Source organism: Ochotona curzoniae, unplaced genomic scaffold, assembly GCF_017591425.1.
Source record: "Ochotona curzoniae isolate NIBS_2020 unplaced genomic scaffold, NIBS_Ocur_1.0 scaffold_4701, whole genome shotgun sequence".
NCBI lineage: Eukaryota > Metazoa > Chordata > Mammalia > Lagomorpha > Ochotonidae > Ochotona > Ochotona curzoniae.
This window is the reverse complement of record NW_024467122.1, coordinates 56,629,826-56,646,608: the sequence shown is the minus strand read 5'-3', so window position 1 is coordinate 56,646,608 and position 16,783 is coordinate 56,629,826. Positions and strand designations below refer to the sequence as shown.

General features: G+C 46.7%; 2 protein-coding genes across 3 annotated transcripts in view; one reads left to right on the top strand and one right to left on the bottom strand.

Moving 5' to 3' along the window:
• Positions 1 to 7,496, bottom strand: part of SLC27A2 (solute carrier family 27 member 2) — a 42,507-nt gene extending 35,011 nt beyond the window's left edge. Inside the window, exon 1 of one of the 2 annotated variants that reach the window (XM_040969056.1) lies at positions 6,372 to 7,496. In XM_040969056.1, coding sequence (XP_040824990.1) covers positions 6,372 to 6,849 — 478 coding nt within the window. In that variant the 5' untranslated portion in view covers positions 6,850 to 7,496. The remainder of the gene's footprint in view (positions 1 to 6,371) is intronic. The other variant, XM_040969055.1, reaches the window with a different exon arrangement.
• ATP8B4 (ATPase phospholipid transporting 8B4 (putative)) overlaps positions 6,599 to 16,783 on the top strand; it is a 249,725-nt gene continuing 239,540 nt past the window's right edge. Inside the window, exon 1 of the mRNA XM_040969053.1 lies at positions 6,599 to 6,758. The gene's annotated coding sequence lies outside the window, so the exon portion shown is untranslated. The remainder of the gene's footprint in view (positions 6,759 to 16,783) is intronic.

Below are 16,783 nucleotides of genomic sequence, written 5' to 3'. Positions count from 1 at the left end.
CACCTGATAGTGATTGCAAGAGCCAGATGTGGGGCAAGCTGGGCTAGACTGTGGCACCTATCGGATCACATGTGAGGTGGCTAGGCTGTGGCATCCATAGATGAGAGCTGGAATGGGTGCAAGCCAGTTGGGTTAGGCCATAGTACCCACCAGTGGGTCCCAGGACTGGGCCAACCATGTCAGTTTGGGTGGTAGTACCCACTGGCACATGTGAGATACATTGCTGGGTGCAGGCCTAGAAGGGGAACTTGAGGAACTCTTCTGCTAGGCACAACTCCTGCTGTTGAGCATGGCAGCTGAGATTGGGAGAAGGCTAGCCCAGGCTGGGCTGCAGCACCGTTTGGCTTACATATGAGTCAAATCTGGGGACAGGCCAAGCAGGCTCAGTCCACAATATACACTGGCACAAGTGAGACCCAGGACAGGACACAGGCTGGGCCAAGTTGGATTCTGATACTCCTAGGGGCTGGGAGTGGGCCCGGCTGAGCCAGATTGCTGCACTCACTGTTGAGAGCAGGGACTCGGGTCAGGCCAGCCTAAGCCAGCCTATAGCACTTGCTGGTGAATGCTGAAACTCGGGGTGGGTCATCTCAGACTAGATCACAGCACCTGCTGGCACATGCAAGTCCCAGGGCTGGGAGCAGGCCTGGTAGAACTTTGGGGACTCCCTTGTTGGGCTGCTGCTTCCATTGGTAAGCATGAAAGCCATGACTTGGGACAGGCCAGTCTGGGGGCAGACCAGGCTGGGTGTAGGCTGTCACACCTGCTTGTGTGCATGAGAACAAGTGCTGGGACAGGGAGTGAGTTGTGTCAGGCTGGACTGCAATACCCCTTGGCACGTGCAAGATCTGAGGCAGGAAACATGCCTAGCAGGGAAACTGTGAGCATTCCCCTGCTAGGTGTCCCTGTTGCTGGTGAGCACAAGAACCAGGGCTTGGAGTAGCCCAGGCTGGATAAGGTAGTAGCACCTGTTGGCATACACGAGGGCCAGGTTTGGGGGAAGACAGGGCTGAGTGAAGCTGTAGAACCCATGGGTATGCATGAGGATCAGGTGGGATGTTGGCTATGCTGTAGCAGAGGCTGGCACATGCAAAAACCAGGGCTGGAGTGGACCTGGTGGTATGACCCCCTGGTTTGCATGAGGACTGGGTCTGTGGTGGGCTGGCAGGGCTGGGCCACAGCACCTGTCAGTTTTGTGTGAAATATGGGGTTGAGGGTGGAACTGACCAGGCAGCAGCATCCACTGTTAGGTGCGTTGGCTGGTTCAGGCCTGACTCTGCACCGGCTCGCACTCACAAGAGTCAAGTCTGAGGTCAACCCAGGTGAGGTTACTTGGGGAACTCCCCAACAATACCAGTGAACTCATTCCTGTCACAGGGAAAATCACAGGATGTGTGGTTTGACCTTGGAGTGCAAGTATTGGGACTGGGCCGCTTCACTTGCTGATGCCTGTGCTGTGGACAGCATGTCCAGATGCACATGGGGGACATGATGGCCAGCTCATCTGGGCTGTAAGGGGAGGTCAGCTACCTTGTCAAAGGATAGAAAGCAGAACAGGTTGGGCAATTCTCCTGACCAAGCTTTGCAGCATATTTCTGGATTTGTTTCTGGATGCACTAAAGTAGACTGTCAACCAATAGACCTTGGAATGATTTTCTCAACCCTGGAGCAATGAAACCAACAACTTCTCAGAACTATCAAAACCACTCAAGTATCACCCCTAGAATATTCTTTCTCATATTGGGGTTTCTAAGACTTCATCAAATGACCATTCCCTACCCCTGAAGCTGATGTAGTTTGACAACAAGGAGTGCCTCCCTTTTCCGCTGAAACATATGTCCCACCCACCTTCCTCTGTACCTGAACCTCTGCACCGCAACCAGAAGCCCATATGGGCATGCATCTCTCTCAAATATGTAAACAATATTAAAAAGAAAATAAAAAATGAACATTTTGGAAGCTTATCTCTTTTAAAAAGAGATCCAGTTTTATTTTGTGCAACCTTGTAAACTGAGGCCAAAGCACGTAATAGAATGTCCCAGATTACCTGGTCTGGTGTGGCTTGTAGTAGATTCTTTAATGGTTACAGAAGTCTTGCACAAGAGGAATTGCCTAATAGGGGAAGCCACCCATAGCAATGCTGAGCTGGACATGGAATCTTGCTCAGTGAGCCGATGATGGATGCTTAGGGCATCTGTGTTATCATCTAGGGAGAAGGACTAGTTTATGGATGACTTTTTGAAGAAGCTTTGTTTGAAAGGCACAGTAACAGACTGGAGGGTGGGAGAGGGGAGGGAGGGAGGGTAGACAGGAAAGGATGGGGAAAAAGCAGAGGGAACTTCCACCTGCTGGGAGACTGCATATGAAGGCAACCATCAGGTCTGTGCCAGGCCAAAGCTGGGAGTCAGGAACTCCATCCTGATCTCTCACATGGGCACTCTCTCTGCCTTTCCAGATGCATTCACAGGAAGCATGATTGAAAACTGGGACTTGAGCGGGTGCTTTGGTGTGTAACACCAGGAGCGCAAGCAGCAGCTTAACTCTATGCCAGAAAGCTAGCCCCTGGTGATGATGCTAAGTTTAGCAAACACTGAAAAGAGAGAAAAACTGTGACTATTTCAGGCTTCCTTTGGATGTTTTTACAAAAATGGTCCATGTTGTCTGATATTAAGTATATACTTCTCATCTTTTCATAATCTGTTTTTGGGAAGTTCCATGAAAAAGCACTGGCCTAGGAAGTTGGCTTTTATAAATTAGTACATTGATACAAATTCATTCAGTTGAAGATAAATTTTTCTTGGGATTCAAGAGATTGTACCATGCTGTGAAGAAGGCTCCTAAAATGTATGGAAAAAATCATATTCTCTGAGAGATGAGTACTCTGCTTGAGTACCTCCACGTGTGTGAGCTTTAATTTTCTGTAACTATGGAACCAAGCTCTCTGTCATGCACCGGATCCAGATGTTGCGCCACAATAAGCCAGTGCCCTGGATGCCAGCCAAAAGTCCAGGGATGCTGCTCATTCTCTGTTGTTACTGGTCAAATTAACCTGGGAAATTCATACAAATCTGGAGGCCTTGTTGAGACCATTTGCATCCAAATCAACTTGGGATGGGGTGAGTTGTTATAAAAATACACATTCTGACACTTAGTACAATGGCTAAATAACTAAATCCTTGCCTTGAACATGCTGGGATCCCATATGGGCACTGGTTTGTGTTCTGGCTGCTCCACTTTGCTCCAGCTCTCTGCTTGTGGCCTGGGAAAGCAATAGAGGATGGCCCAAAGCCTTGGGAGCCTGCACTCATGTGAGAGACCCAGAAGCTCCTGGCTCCTGGCTTCGGATTGGCTCAGTTTTAGCTGTTGTGGCCACTTGGGGATTGAACCAGCGGATGGAAGATCTTTTTGTCTCTCCTTCTCTCTGTAAATCTACTTTTCCAATAAAAATTAAAAAAAAAACCTTTAAAAAAAAGTATACATTTTGGGCCCCCCTCCCCCCATGCCCCAACTCTAGTTCTATTGAATCAGTGTTTTGGGCCATGGAGCTTAGGAATCTGTTGTTAAAACCTCCCAGGTGAGTCTCATGACTGTTAAAGCTTTATTTCTAAAGGTTCTGGAAATATAACATGAGTGACAGGGTCACAGGTATAGACTGTTTCTCAAATCACTTGCAACTGCAAAGAACTTTAAGGAACAGTCCATTCAACACATGGCCACACAGACACATCTACTAAACGTGTAACTTTGGACTCTGTGTTATTTCCTTTGTGAAAACTGTTCTGGGTCAGAGTGCATGGTGTATAAAGTATCTCAGATATTTGCAAAACTGGATGTTTTTCCCAAGTGTATCCTCTCAAAGGTTAGTTTGTGCATGACAAAACATCGTTCTGGACTCTGATTCCTTGGCTGTGGCCTTTTTGGCTCAGGGTGTAATTCTGCATCACTTGCCAGAAGATCTCAGTGATTTAGAAAATCCTAATGATTTCCAATCATGTGGCCCTTTTCAGAGGTCACTTTATACCTTAGATCCTTTGGGAAGTTAGCTTCCATGGTGGTCTGCTTGTCATCTCACACTTCACCTTAATACAGGTCTGGCAGAGGATGGCGGTCTGGCAGGGGAAGCAGGTACAGGCTGAGCATTCCAAAACCCCAAATCCAGACTGTTCCAATAATAGAAACATTTTGAGTATAAAGTAACATGCACCATGGAATTTTGATTTGGCTTGAATTTGTGCAAAATTATTTAGAATACTGTTAAGAAAGTATCTTTATGTGTATAAGGTATATATAAAATCAATGAATCCTGTGTTTAGATTTGGGTCTCATCTTTAAAATATCATCATACACAAATGCAATGATTATAAAATTTGAAATCCTAAACATTTCCAGTCCAAAACATCTCATAGAAGCAGTCCTCAACCAGGGTCTGGTGGTAGCTTCACAGAAATCATTGATCCAAACTCTGTGGTTATGATTTAATCCAGAGCTTCATTGTCAATTAAATTCCAAACCAAGTGAAGTGCCCCTGCAAAGGGACCTGAACAACTAAGGACAGAATAACATTTAACTGGCACTGTGGTACAAAGATCATTGCGTTAACTAAATTAGCCTTCCAGCTCCTATGAAATAAAGTTGCCTATTTTTCCAGGCAACTAGAAATTGTCAGGAAATTTCTTCAAAGAGCTATGCTCTCTAAATTATTTGACTATCTTTAAAATCATGCTCCTGCTTTTAAAATTTTATCCCAAACTTACATTTTGGGGATTGTCTATGTCACATGACACAGGTGTATAAGGTTTGGTTCCATCACAGGTCAATCGACATTTCATCTTTGTGTGGCACTAGGCAAATGCTCCAGCCTCCCTGGTTACAACATGAACATGAGATGGTGGGCAGATGGGTACTTGGTTCCTTCTGGCTCTAAGACCTTTCCATCAAATGTGCAGCAAGACAGCCTGGTGCAGGAAGGGTCTGGCCGTTGAGGCTGGACATACTTAGGCTGCAGCGTTTAAGCTTCAGAGTCCTTATCTGCATAAGGAGGTGGTGAAATGACACAGTATTTCTCAGGTTACTCAATATCCAGCATAGGGCTTGGTGCAGAAAATTGTTTCAGCCAGGGCATCTTGGTTCTCTAAGCCCTCCCCTGTCAGCCAGACCTTACAGTTCACTCTTGGTTAGTCCTCTTACTGATGGAGAGAAGCACAATCCCTGGTCTGTATTCAAGGGTGAGATAGCAGCCCTGTGGGGAACAGGCTCTGTGTCTTCCTGGCGCAAAGTCACCACTTCCTGTCTGGTTGTAATATGGCAGGATGTACCCACAGAACTGCAGAGGGCTACTATGGCTTCAGGTGCAGTGAAGGACCACCAGGACCCTGCCACCAATCCCTAAAGTCTTCTCCTTTGAGATGGGGCGAGGGGGAGTGGTCACTTGGTGTCTCTTTGCAGTAAAAAGCCAGGCACATTCGTAACTCTGGAGAACGAGTGAGCTGGGAACAGCTAAAGACTGCTTAGGAGGAAAGCTGGGGAGGGACAGTAACCTTCCCACTGTAACACAGCCAGGCCAGCACCAGAGGCAGGAACAGTATTGGACCCACTGGGGTTCACTCTTGAGACTCTGCCTTGTAACGAAGATGTGAATAACGGCCAAGTACATGGACTTGGGCGGTAGACACCTTGATTAGCTCCCCATGCCCTGCACCTCTGCGACCTAGAGCAGGAAACTGCCTAGCTTAGACTTGCACTTGCACCTGCCAGTGTCCCATAGTTAACCCCTGTTGGGACAACTGTGTAGGTACAGTGGGCACTTGGTATCTGGGGAGTCAAGCAACTGTAGACCAAAGTATTTGGAGGAAAAAAATTGGGTCCGTTTTGAACATAAAACGATTTGCTTTAGCCATCATTCCATAATCAGATGAGATCGGGAGCGTTCAGGGTGGTATGGCTGTAGACAGCCATTATTCCATGATCAATATGATCTACATAGCATTTGCATTGTGCTAGGTATTATGCAATGTAGAACCTTTGTAAAGCATAAAGCTTTACATCAAATTACTACAGGTAAATTACTACATCCGAATTTGAGCATCCATAGATTTTGATATCCCAGGGGGTCTGAGAACCAACTCCCTAGGATGCTGAGGGGGGCTGTAGTGCTCCACCCTGTGCCTAGCACACAAGTCACTTCACAACAGGTGGTTGGTTCTAACGATTCAGGAACATTTCAGGGAACCCCCCTTTCCGCTCCTCATTCTCTCTTCTGCCTACACCATGCTGCAGCTGGCTTTCCCTAAGGCACAGATGAACCCCACTCCACCCCAACACTCCAGGCAGGCGGGGAACAGGGTGGGGATGGGGAGGGTGTTAGGGCTCACCTGGGGAGACCAGCAGAACCTTCGCCCCACAACACTGGAAACAGTGTAATAGGGACTTCCCGCGGATGTTGTAGTTGAGACACGACATGGCACAACCCACCTTGAGGATACCCAACCACAGGCACACGTAGGCCGGCTCATTGCCCATAAAAATCGCCACGCATTCTCCCTGGCGCAGGCCCAGGCGATCGTGTAGCGCCCGTGCCACCTGGTTGCTGCGCCGATCCATTTGAGTGTAGGTGAATGTCTCATCCCTGAAAAGCAGGAAAGGCTTATGCGGAGTTCGGCGTACGTTATCCTCGAAGGCTCCCAGGATGGTGTGCACCGGCCGGCGACTCCCGTTGTTGCGCGCTCGCCTCACCAAGCTTGCCACCCGTAGGAAATATCGTAGGTCCTGGAACAAGTAGGGGCAGCAAAAGTTCAAAAGCAGCGGCAGGAGCAGCAGCCCCGCCAGGGCAGTGTAGATGACCGGTAGCATTACGGTGGCGAGACCCTCTGTCCCGGTAAGGGCAGAGGGCGCACTCCGGGCGTGCAGCGCGGCGGTGGGGCGGGCTCCGGTGGGCGGCTGGCGGGCTGCGCGCTGCTGGCGCACAGCGGGGCTCTCGGCGAGGCTGGGGGAGACGGCGCAGCTCCTGGACAGCTGGCAGCGCCAAGGGCTATCGTGCAGGTGGACCAGCGTGTAGGCCGCTTAGGGTTCCCGCCCGTTGAGCCCGCCCCCTCGTGGGGCGCAGCCACCTGAGCTCCTGGCCCGCCTCCCAGATCCTCTCCTGCCTTGCCAAGCAGCTGCCTCTGCGCCTGGAGGGAGGATCCCAGTCGCCACTCCGCACGGGTCGGAAGGTCTCTGGGGGCAGGTTTGGACTCCCCCCTGTGGTGACCAAGGTGCTTTACCTCTGGAAGCCACTGCTGTCAGTTGGTGATGGCGAGCTGCATTTAGCGACTGTGGAGAAGATGAAGGGAACCGTTACGGCCGACGGGCTGTTGTTATCTGTCGCTGTTGCCGTTAAAGTGTCTTACGGTGATGGCTTCTTGTTCCTGTCCACAGAATGCCTCCTAGATACCACGCAGTCCTGTTTATTAGGAGTGGGTAGCAGGTGCGGCTGCCGAGGCCCGACTCCTCGCCCTTTCCTGGTCCCAAGGGCTTTCTGTCTGGTTTCTCTTTGTTTCTGTTTTGCGCCTCCGCTCAAGCCCAGCCCGCCTGCTAAGCGGCCTCTTGTGGGCGAGGCTTGGAGGTGGAACAAAGCTCCAAGCAAAGACAGTCATTTTCCAGCTTATCCCAGTCCCTGCTGTTGGATGGGGACAAGTCTGTCCAAACCCAGCTGGCCCTGCCAGGCCCCCTGAGCCCTGACTTCTCGGGAAGCCCTGTCCTATTGCCGCATATGGCCAGGAGAAATCGTGCTTCTGTGTTACTTTAGTATGTCTCTCTGTTCTGTTCCACGCTCCCCAGCCCCAGTTGTTGAAAGTGCATGGGTGTTAGCCGCATTCGACACACGGTCACCAAGTGGCTTTGGTTAGAGAATAGTTCTACACGGAGGAAATGAAGTGAATGTTATTAGCGTTTCCGCAAAGTCATTTCTTCTTGAGCAACTTTAAGTTTTCCCATTTCTGTTAGTTCCCTCAGTCCTTGCTTCGGAAGGAGGAAGCTTCGCCTAAACAGTGCTTGTCTGGCACCCCCTTTGCCATCTTACTGGTAGCAAAGCACCCCAGGGAGTGACCTCGTCCTTCCTAGACACTCTGCTAGCATCTTCCCTGTGGTGTATTCTGGGGTGTCTGTTACACAATTACTCTTTAAAGGAGAAAAGGAGACTTTTAAGAGTTTGTAAGGAATACCTGGATTGAGGAGCTCAGGTCTGTTTGGGGCCCGGGAACCAAGCCTCAGCTTCTTAGAGATCCTTTTCCAGTCTATGTTTCTACATACTCTTTATTTCCCTTCAAAACTAAGAAAAATGATCAAAAATTCCATCCCCTCTTTTTTTTTTTAAAAAAAAAATCATAGCTCTTAATCATTATTTCTTTGTTTGAGAAATGAAGGACAGAAGAGAGAGAGGAGGAGAGGCGAGGTGAACAGAAGAGGGGAGAGGAAGTACCCCTGCCTGCTGGTTCACTTCTGAAACGCTTGCAATGGTCCACACTTCCTTCCAGGTCTCCTGCAGGAACCAGTCACTGGAGCCAGCATGGCTGCTTCCTAGGATCTGCATTAGCAACAAGAGCAAGTCAGGATCTGGAGTCAGAGCTGGGAACCCAACTGCAGTACAGAACTGTAACATTGGAAGCAAGTATCTCACCCAGGAGGTCAAATGTGTGCCCCGGTCCCTGCTTTTAGTGGTTGGTATTTACTCAAGCAACCCTTTCTCATTTCTGACATCCTCAACACTGATAACTGAGTGCATCATTTCCTTGGGAGCAGGTGGTAATGGTAACCAAGACAGGGGTCAAGCAGAACCCTTCCCGATGTGCGCTTCCTTCACGTTGAAGGGCAGACCCAGTCCTTCCCTTTTCATCCCAGGGCCACTTCATCCCTTCATGAGTAGTCATTTCAACGCAGCCTCTTAAAAAGCAGCTCGTTTTCTTCTTTCTCTGCAGGGTGTTAGATTAACACAGATGTCGACTTTCTTTAGATATTCCCAGGATCACTTTGACCTTGTACTTGAGTCATCTTTATGTTGCAGGTAAAAGGGACCAACGCTGCTTAGGTAGTAACAGGAACTGAAGAGTCTGGCAGTAGGATAACCTGAACTGAGCCTTCATCTAGGGCTGAAATGCCGGGACATGCACCCAATGTCTGCTTTGCTCTTTCTTTTCTCCACCTCCTCTGTTCTCAGTCAGATTCTCCGTTCATGACCCAAAGACAGCCACCAACAGTTTGGAGTGGATGCTACCTCCTGAGTCAACTCAGGAAATACAAAAATATGTAAAGTCCTCACCACAGGACCTGGTGCAGTAGCTAGTGGCTAGGGTCCTCACCTTGGGTGCGCTGGGATCCCATATGGGTGCCAATTCTAGTCCCTGTGGCCCCAATTCCTGTCCAGCTGCCTGCTTGCAGCCTGGGAGAGCAGTTGAGGACGTCCCAAAGTCTTGGGACCTTGTATTTGGTGGGAAACCCAGAAACAGGCAACTGGCTTTTGGCTTCGAATTGGCTCAGCTCCAGCCATTGCAGCCACTTGGGGGAGTGAGTCAGCAGATGGAAGATCTTCCTTTCTGTCTCTCCTCCTCTCTGTATATCTGACTTTCCAATAAAAACAAATAAATCTTTTTAAAAAGTCCTCACCACAAAAAATTCTAATTAGAGTATGTCCACATTTCTGTAGGGCCTGGGCAAAGAGAAATGCTGGTGGGCTTATACCCATCAGGGCTCCTTGACTGGACTGGGCTACAGTCACACAGATCATTTTGTGGGGAAATTGCGGGCTCTTATTGCAAAATGTGTGTCAAGGGTGGAGCAGGATGGGGCAGAGAGGAATATGGGCAAGCAGATGTCTGTGCTCTCTGCCTCGGAGCTCCTCACTCCCATGGTTCTAGCTTCGAGCTCAGGGTCCATCCACTTTTGCTGTATCATTAGAGTCATATTGTCACAGTCCATTTGATTTTCTATAACAACTAACTGCAAATTGGGTGGCTTAGAAGCAACAAACATTACTTTCCCACAGTTCCCGAGGCCTGAAGAAAGTTCAGATGAGGTCTGCGGAAAGCCTGCTTTCCCACAGAGGGTCACTTAGCTGTGTCCTTACTTCGTGGAAGGAGCCAAGGAGTGCGTTCCCTTGGGCTTGTTTTGCATGGCACTGGTCTTATTCACGAGGGCTATGCCCGCCACCCTCATGATCCAGACACCTCCCCAAAGTCCCTAACGTCCTGGTGCCATCACTATGGTTAGGATTTGGTGGAGGGGAACACATTCAGACCTTAGCAGTAGTCTTCCTGAAAACATTGCCGTTTTTTCTCTTTTCAGATTTTAATAAGATTATTTCCTGTGCTAAGTGCAATTCAGTGATCAGACACAATGGGAAAATCGGCAAGTCCCAGTTAGCTGTCACCTTATAGCTCCACCGGTCCTCTCGCTGCAGCTTTGTTCTCATTGCTTTCTGCCCCTAAATGATTTATCCCTGATAATCTCAATTCTCCTTTAAGAAAGTGGTCCATTTTTAAAAAAAATATTTATTTATTTATTTTTTATTGGAAAGTCAGAGGGAGGAGAGAGAGAGAGGAAGGTGTTCCATCTGCTGATTCACTCTCCAAGTGGTTACAATGGCTGGAGCTGTGCTGATCTGAAGCCAGGAGCCAGTTGCCTCCTTCTGGGTCTCCCATGTGGGTGCAGGGTCCCAAGGCTTTGGGCTATCCTTGATTGCTTTCCCAGGCTATAAGCAGGGAGCTGGACAGGAAGTGGAGTTGCCGGGACATGAACCAGAGCTCATATGGAATCCTGGTGTGTGCCAAGCAAGGACTTTAGCCACTAGGCTACTGCACTGGACCCAAAAGAAATTGGTTCTTAGATGTCTGAATTTCCTCAGCAGCATTTTAAAACAGAGTCAGGGACAGGAAAAACTAAGGAGGCAACTTCAAAAAATTACTTACTTAACACTCTTATTAGTTTAAAGGGAACAGATATCGTGTACTTAGAGATGCCATTCTAAAAAGATTTGAACCATACTTGCCTCCTCACCTTCATCAAACTCTCCCTCCCTTTCCTTTTCTTTTCCTTTAATTTTTGCAATAACATTTTTTGTATTTTGAACTTTTTAAGTGAAATTTGCTTCAGGTAAAAGCAATTCTCCTACCATCCAGTTGTAGTATATTTTCCTTATTGTTTTACGTAATAGTATTTTGAGCACTAATACCAGAAAAATACACCTAAAGCACACACTTAAAATAGTTAAAATGGTTAATTTCATGTTGTGCGTATTTTGCTTCAATTAAAAATATTGTTTTCAAGAAAGAAGGACATTAACGCATAGAAATGAAATCAGTATGTTTTAAAATGTAACTCACGTTTACAAATTATTTTCATTTGCAAGGGAGATTTGTTTTACAGAGGAAGAAGGAGAGACAAAGGGGTCTTTCATCTACTGGCTCACTGTCCAAATGGCCACAGCCGGAGCTGGTCTGATCTGAAGCCAGGGGCTTCTTCCCGATCTCCCACGCAGGCAGTCCCAAGGACGTGAGCCATCCTCTGCTGCTTTCCCAGGCCGCCCCACCCATATGGGATGCCGGTGCTACAGGGTGGAAGATCAGCATGCTGTACCGCCATGCCAGCCCCAGAAAATCATCACAGTTGTTATTTATTTATTTCAGACCTTGACATCATCCTCATGTTAGTTCATTGTAAGATATATATTCAACAGTAAAATATGAAGGAGGGCCAAACTACAGGATCTACTATAATTTAGGAGGAGATTGGCCCCGAGAGCTCCAAGATGCAGATCTCCACTCTCGTGGCGAATACTCCTAAATCCTGCCCCTCGTCTCCATGCTCTCCCTTCTTCCCAAGACACTCCTCTCCTTTCTGCAACTCCGACTCGTCCAACTTTGAGCACAGGGATGCACAGATCAACATCGAGTAAGATGGGATTCATGACAGGAGGAGGGGAAGTGTGTGAAATGTTTGTGTGTAGTCAAACTTTTACCTGGTATTGTATTTTTCGTAGCAGAAGAAAATTCCCTTATGTTTCTTGTATTGTACATCTGCTGGCAATTATTTCAGCTTTTGGCTTTCCAAAGAAGTCTTTATTTAGCCTGCGTTTTTGAGTGCTATTTTTCACTGGTTACAGAATTCCTTCTCCCCAGCGGGAGGTGGTGGGGGTGGGGGGAACTTGTCTTCTTTCTTTTTCTTTCTTTCTTTCTTTCTTTCTTTCTTTCTTTCTTTCTTTCTTTCTTTCTTTCTTTCTTTCTTTCTTTCTTTCTTTCTTTCTTTCTTTTTTTTTTTAAGATTTATTTATGTATTGGAAAGTCAGATATACAGAGAGGAGGAGAGACAGAGAGCAAGATCTTCCATCTGATGATTCACTCCCCAAGTGAGCACAACGGCCTACGCTATGCTGATCCAGAGCCAGGATCCAGGAACTTCTTCCTGGTCTCCCACACGGGTGCAGGGTCCCAAATCTTTGGTCCATCCTTGAGTGCTTTCCCAGGCCACAAGCAGGGAGCTGGATGGGAAGTGGAGCTGCTGGGATTGGAACCGGCGCCCATATGGGATCCTGGCATGTTCAAGGCGAGGACTTTAGCCACTAGGCCATGCCACCGGGCCCTTGTTTTCTTTTTCTTTTAAATTTTATTATTGATGATGTTTACATAGTTGATCAGGGTAGGAAGGGTTGAGGATCAGGGGAGAGTGGGTGAGACCCTTTGTTTATTTTCTTCTTCTTCTTCCCATGTATGGGGGCAGGGGGATACAAGAGGAGAAACATACCCAACTTCCCAACTGCCACATTACCCAGGGGATGGGGAACTGCCACCCACTGTCATCTCAGGGTCTCCATTGCAGAGCATTTTCTGAGGGTTCTGTTCATGTATTTTCAATAGTTCTGAGATGCTGCTGATAGCACTGCTCCACAGAGGAGGAAAACTTCGAGAGGTCGATTGGTTGTCATCGTTCACCTGTGAATCTCCATTGGCCCGGAAATTTGCTGTCAAGTTTTACTGGGGTAGTTGATCCATTTGCTCTGCCCTCCTTCCTCAGCAAGCCGATGGGTGCTGCAGCCCAACACGTGCTCAGTCCTTATGCACCACTGGGAGAGCTGCAGCCCAGTCAGAGCGACCCCCAATAACCCCACTGGACCAGCCCCTAGCTCTGATTCCTGTGCCTGCCAGCACGTGCACTGGAATCAGTGCACTGGATTGGTCCAGTGTCACCTCAGCATTTGCCAGCAGGTGCTGTAGCCTGGCCTCGCCCAGTCTGCTCCCATTCTAGCTCCTGCTGGTTGGAGCTGCCACCCAACCTGACACCGTCTGCCCCCAGTCCTGGTCCGAATGTGAACTGTCTGGTGATGTGGCCAGACCCAATCCGCCCTGCACCCCATCCTTTTTTTTTTCTTTTTTTAAAAATTAACATAAAGAGAACAGATTTTATATCTTCCATAAGTACAGTTTCAAGGTCATCACACTTACCTTGTTCCCTCGCTCGCCCCACATACTCCTGCCTCCCTTTCCTCCTGTCAATAGTATTTTTACAGATATATATATTGGAAATTCAGATATACAGAGAGGAGGAGAGACAGAGAGGAAGATCTTCCATCCACTGGTTCACTCCCCAAGTGGCTGCAACAGTCAGAGCTGAGCTAATACAAAGCCAGGAACTTCTTCCAGGTCTCCCATGTGGGTGCAGGGTCCCAAGGCCTTGGGCCTTCCTTGAGTGCTTTCCCAGGCCACAAGCAGGGAGCCGGATGGGAAGTAGGGCCCCTAGGACACAAACTGGCACCCATACGGGATCCTGGCACGAGCAGGAAGAGGTCTTTGGCTGCTAGGCTACCACACTGGGCCCTAATAGATATAATTTTAATCCACTCTGTAGTTACAGGCCCCAGCTCACTACCAGTTATAATATTCAACAAAAAAAGTAAAAATCATAAGATCACATTTCTATTAGAAGTATAGGCATGAGCGACAATCATATCCCAAAGTGTTGATTTCATTCCTATATATTGCTTATGTTCTATATTGATCACCACATACCAGACAAAACATATTTGTCTTTTTGCGACTGGCTTCTTTTGCTTATCATAATGGTCTCCAGTTGCATGCCTTGATTGCAAAACATGGGGTTTCATTTTTTTTTATGGTTGAGTACTATTCCATAGTGTATATGTAGCACAGTTTGTTCATCCAGTCATCCAGTGATGGACATCTGAGTTGATTCCATACCTGAGCTCTTGTGAATTGAGCTGCTATCATCATGGAGGGTAGAAGTAACTCTTCTATGCTGATTTCATTTTGTTTGGTTAGGTCATATGGTAAGTCCATTTTCAGATATCTGAGTAATCTCCATGTTGTCTTCCATAGCGGTTATACCAGTTTACATTCCCACCAATAGTGGAATAGGGTAACTTCTCCCCCACATCTTTGTCAGCATTTATTGTTCTCTGATATTTGGATGATGGCCATTCTAACTGGAATGAAGCAAAACTTATTATCATTTTTATTTACATTTCCTTGATGATTAGAATCCTGGACATTTCTTTTTTCATGTTCTTGTGGCCATTTGGGCCATTTTTATTTCATCATTTGTAAATTGCCTGCTCATGTCCTTTGCCCATTTTGTAACTGGATTATTCATTTTGTTGTTGTTAAGTTTCTTGAGCTCTTTTTTTTTTAATCTCCCAGGTGTTAATCCTATCAGTTGCACGATTTACAAATATTTCCTCCTATTCTGTGAATTGTATCGTCACTTTCTTGATGGTTTTCTTTCCAGGAAGAAGTTTGTTAGCTTGATATAATCTCATTTCTTTATTTTTGCTTTAATTTTCTGTGCTTTTCCAAGAAGGCTTTGCCTATAGTTATGCCTTGTAGATTTTTCCTGAGGTTGTCCTCTATAATTTGATAGTATCAGATTCTGATAACCCTATTTAATATATTTTCATTTCTCCTGTTCTTTTTCTTTATAATATTTCCATGTGACTGCTTTCCCAGGCCACAAGCAGGGAGCTGGATTCCCAGCAGTGGGGCTGCTGGGATTAGACCTGGAGCCCATATGGGATCCTGGTAAGTGTAAGGTGCAGGCTTTATGTATATGTTGGGCCATTGGGCATTGTCCAGTGATTTTTGGATACACAGTAATTTATTCAGTTTTTTCTCTTTGTTTTACTTCTCAATTATATTTTGACCCGGTTGTTTAAACGTTTGGGGGGGAATTCCCCTAGTAGAGCTTTTGGAATCTAATATTTTGTTGTAGGTTTTTGGTAATCTCCCTTATTTCTTATTTCTTGTTTTTAAAGATTTATTTATTTTTATTGGAAAGTCAGATATACGGAGAGGAGGAAGACAGAGAGGATGATTTTCTGTCCAATGATTTGTCTTCCCAAGTAGCCGCAATGGCCGGAACTGAGCCGATTGAAACCCAGGAGCCAGGAGCTTCTTCTGGATCTCCCATGCACATGCTGGGTCTGATGGCTTGGGCCATGCTCAACTGCTTTCCCAGGCCACAGGCAGGGAGTTGGATGGGGAGTGGAGCTGCTGGGATTAGAACTGGCACCCTTATGGGATCCGGGAGCATGTAAGGTGAGGACTTTAGCCCCTAGGCTACCGTGCTGGGCCCTCCCTTAGTTCTTGTTTCATGGAAAATGTTCTGTTTCCAACTTTCAGCTTTAATTGGGTCAGTTTTGACAAGTTGGGTCACAATTTGATGAGCCAAAGAAGTTCTCGATTGTTTAGTCTTCTGAATATACTTGTGAACAAATGTGCAGACTATCTTTTGATTTTTGGGATAAAATATCAGCGCTTACTTTCTTCACCTTGTCATTTGTTTTGTTTGCTGCTGTCACGGAGGAGGAAAGCGGATGTTTGCCACACTCCATGTGTGTGTAACAAAAAATGAAACAGAGAATATCAAGCAGAATAGCATGTATATCTCGTGTATTTGTTGGATTTAATCCAGAAAAATGAGGAAATCTTGGGAATAGATCTTGACAATCAGTCTTGGACTTCAGACTTGGTTACATCGTTTTCTGAAACAAAGGGAGGTGGGGGGAAGCACAGGTTCAGACCGGGTGGCCTGGAACAGCACCGAAAGGAAAGGTTTGCCACACAAATTGATGTCTTCCCTGTTGATGAAGACCCTAGAGAATCAGCTATCCTAGTCTTGATGCAGAGAGGGCAATACTCTACAGATTTGTGTTTTCTTCAAAGATAAACATTTTTTTTTTTTAAAATAGAAGAATGTTGCAGGGTCTCAATACAAGCAGGTGCTCAAAACAGTCACACTAGCAGGTGAGAGCAGAGTATGCGGAGACCCATCGGTCCATTCTCCTTATATTATATTTCTAAAAAAGAACGAGATTTAACTGTTTTCCTACCTATTTTAATCACTTCTCCTTTTATTGTTTTATATTTCCCTTTAATAAACCTTTAGAGTGTTTACACTTTCTGTTGTGAGTTACCCAATACAACGGCCTGGGTAAAGTATAAACAATTTAACCGGAGCTCACAGTTCTGGACAAAGGGCAAGGGATGACCTTCTTGGAAGAGTCCCAGGGTGGCATGGGACACACTGTGCTGGAGGCAGGCTGTGCACATGCATATGCTTTTCTGGTCTCTCACTGCTTATAAAAAATAGCACCAAGATTCTAAGATTATGGGAACTCTACCCGGACAATCTCATCTAATCTGAATTACCTGTGAAAGGCTCTGCCTCTAAGTGTGGTTGAATGAAATTTTTACTTTCTCAGTACCTTACTGTGAGGGATCAAACCCAAAGTGAATTTCAGAAGCGA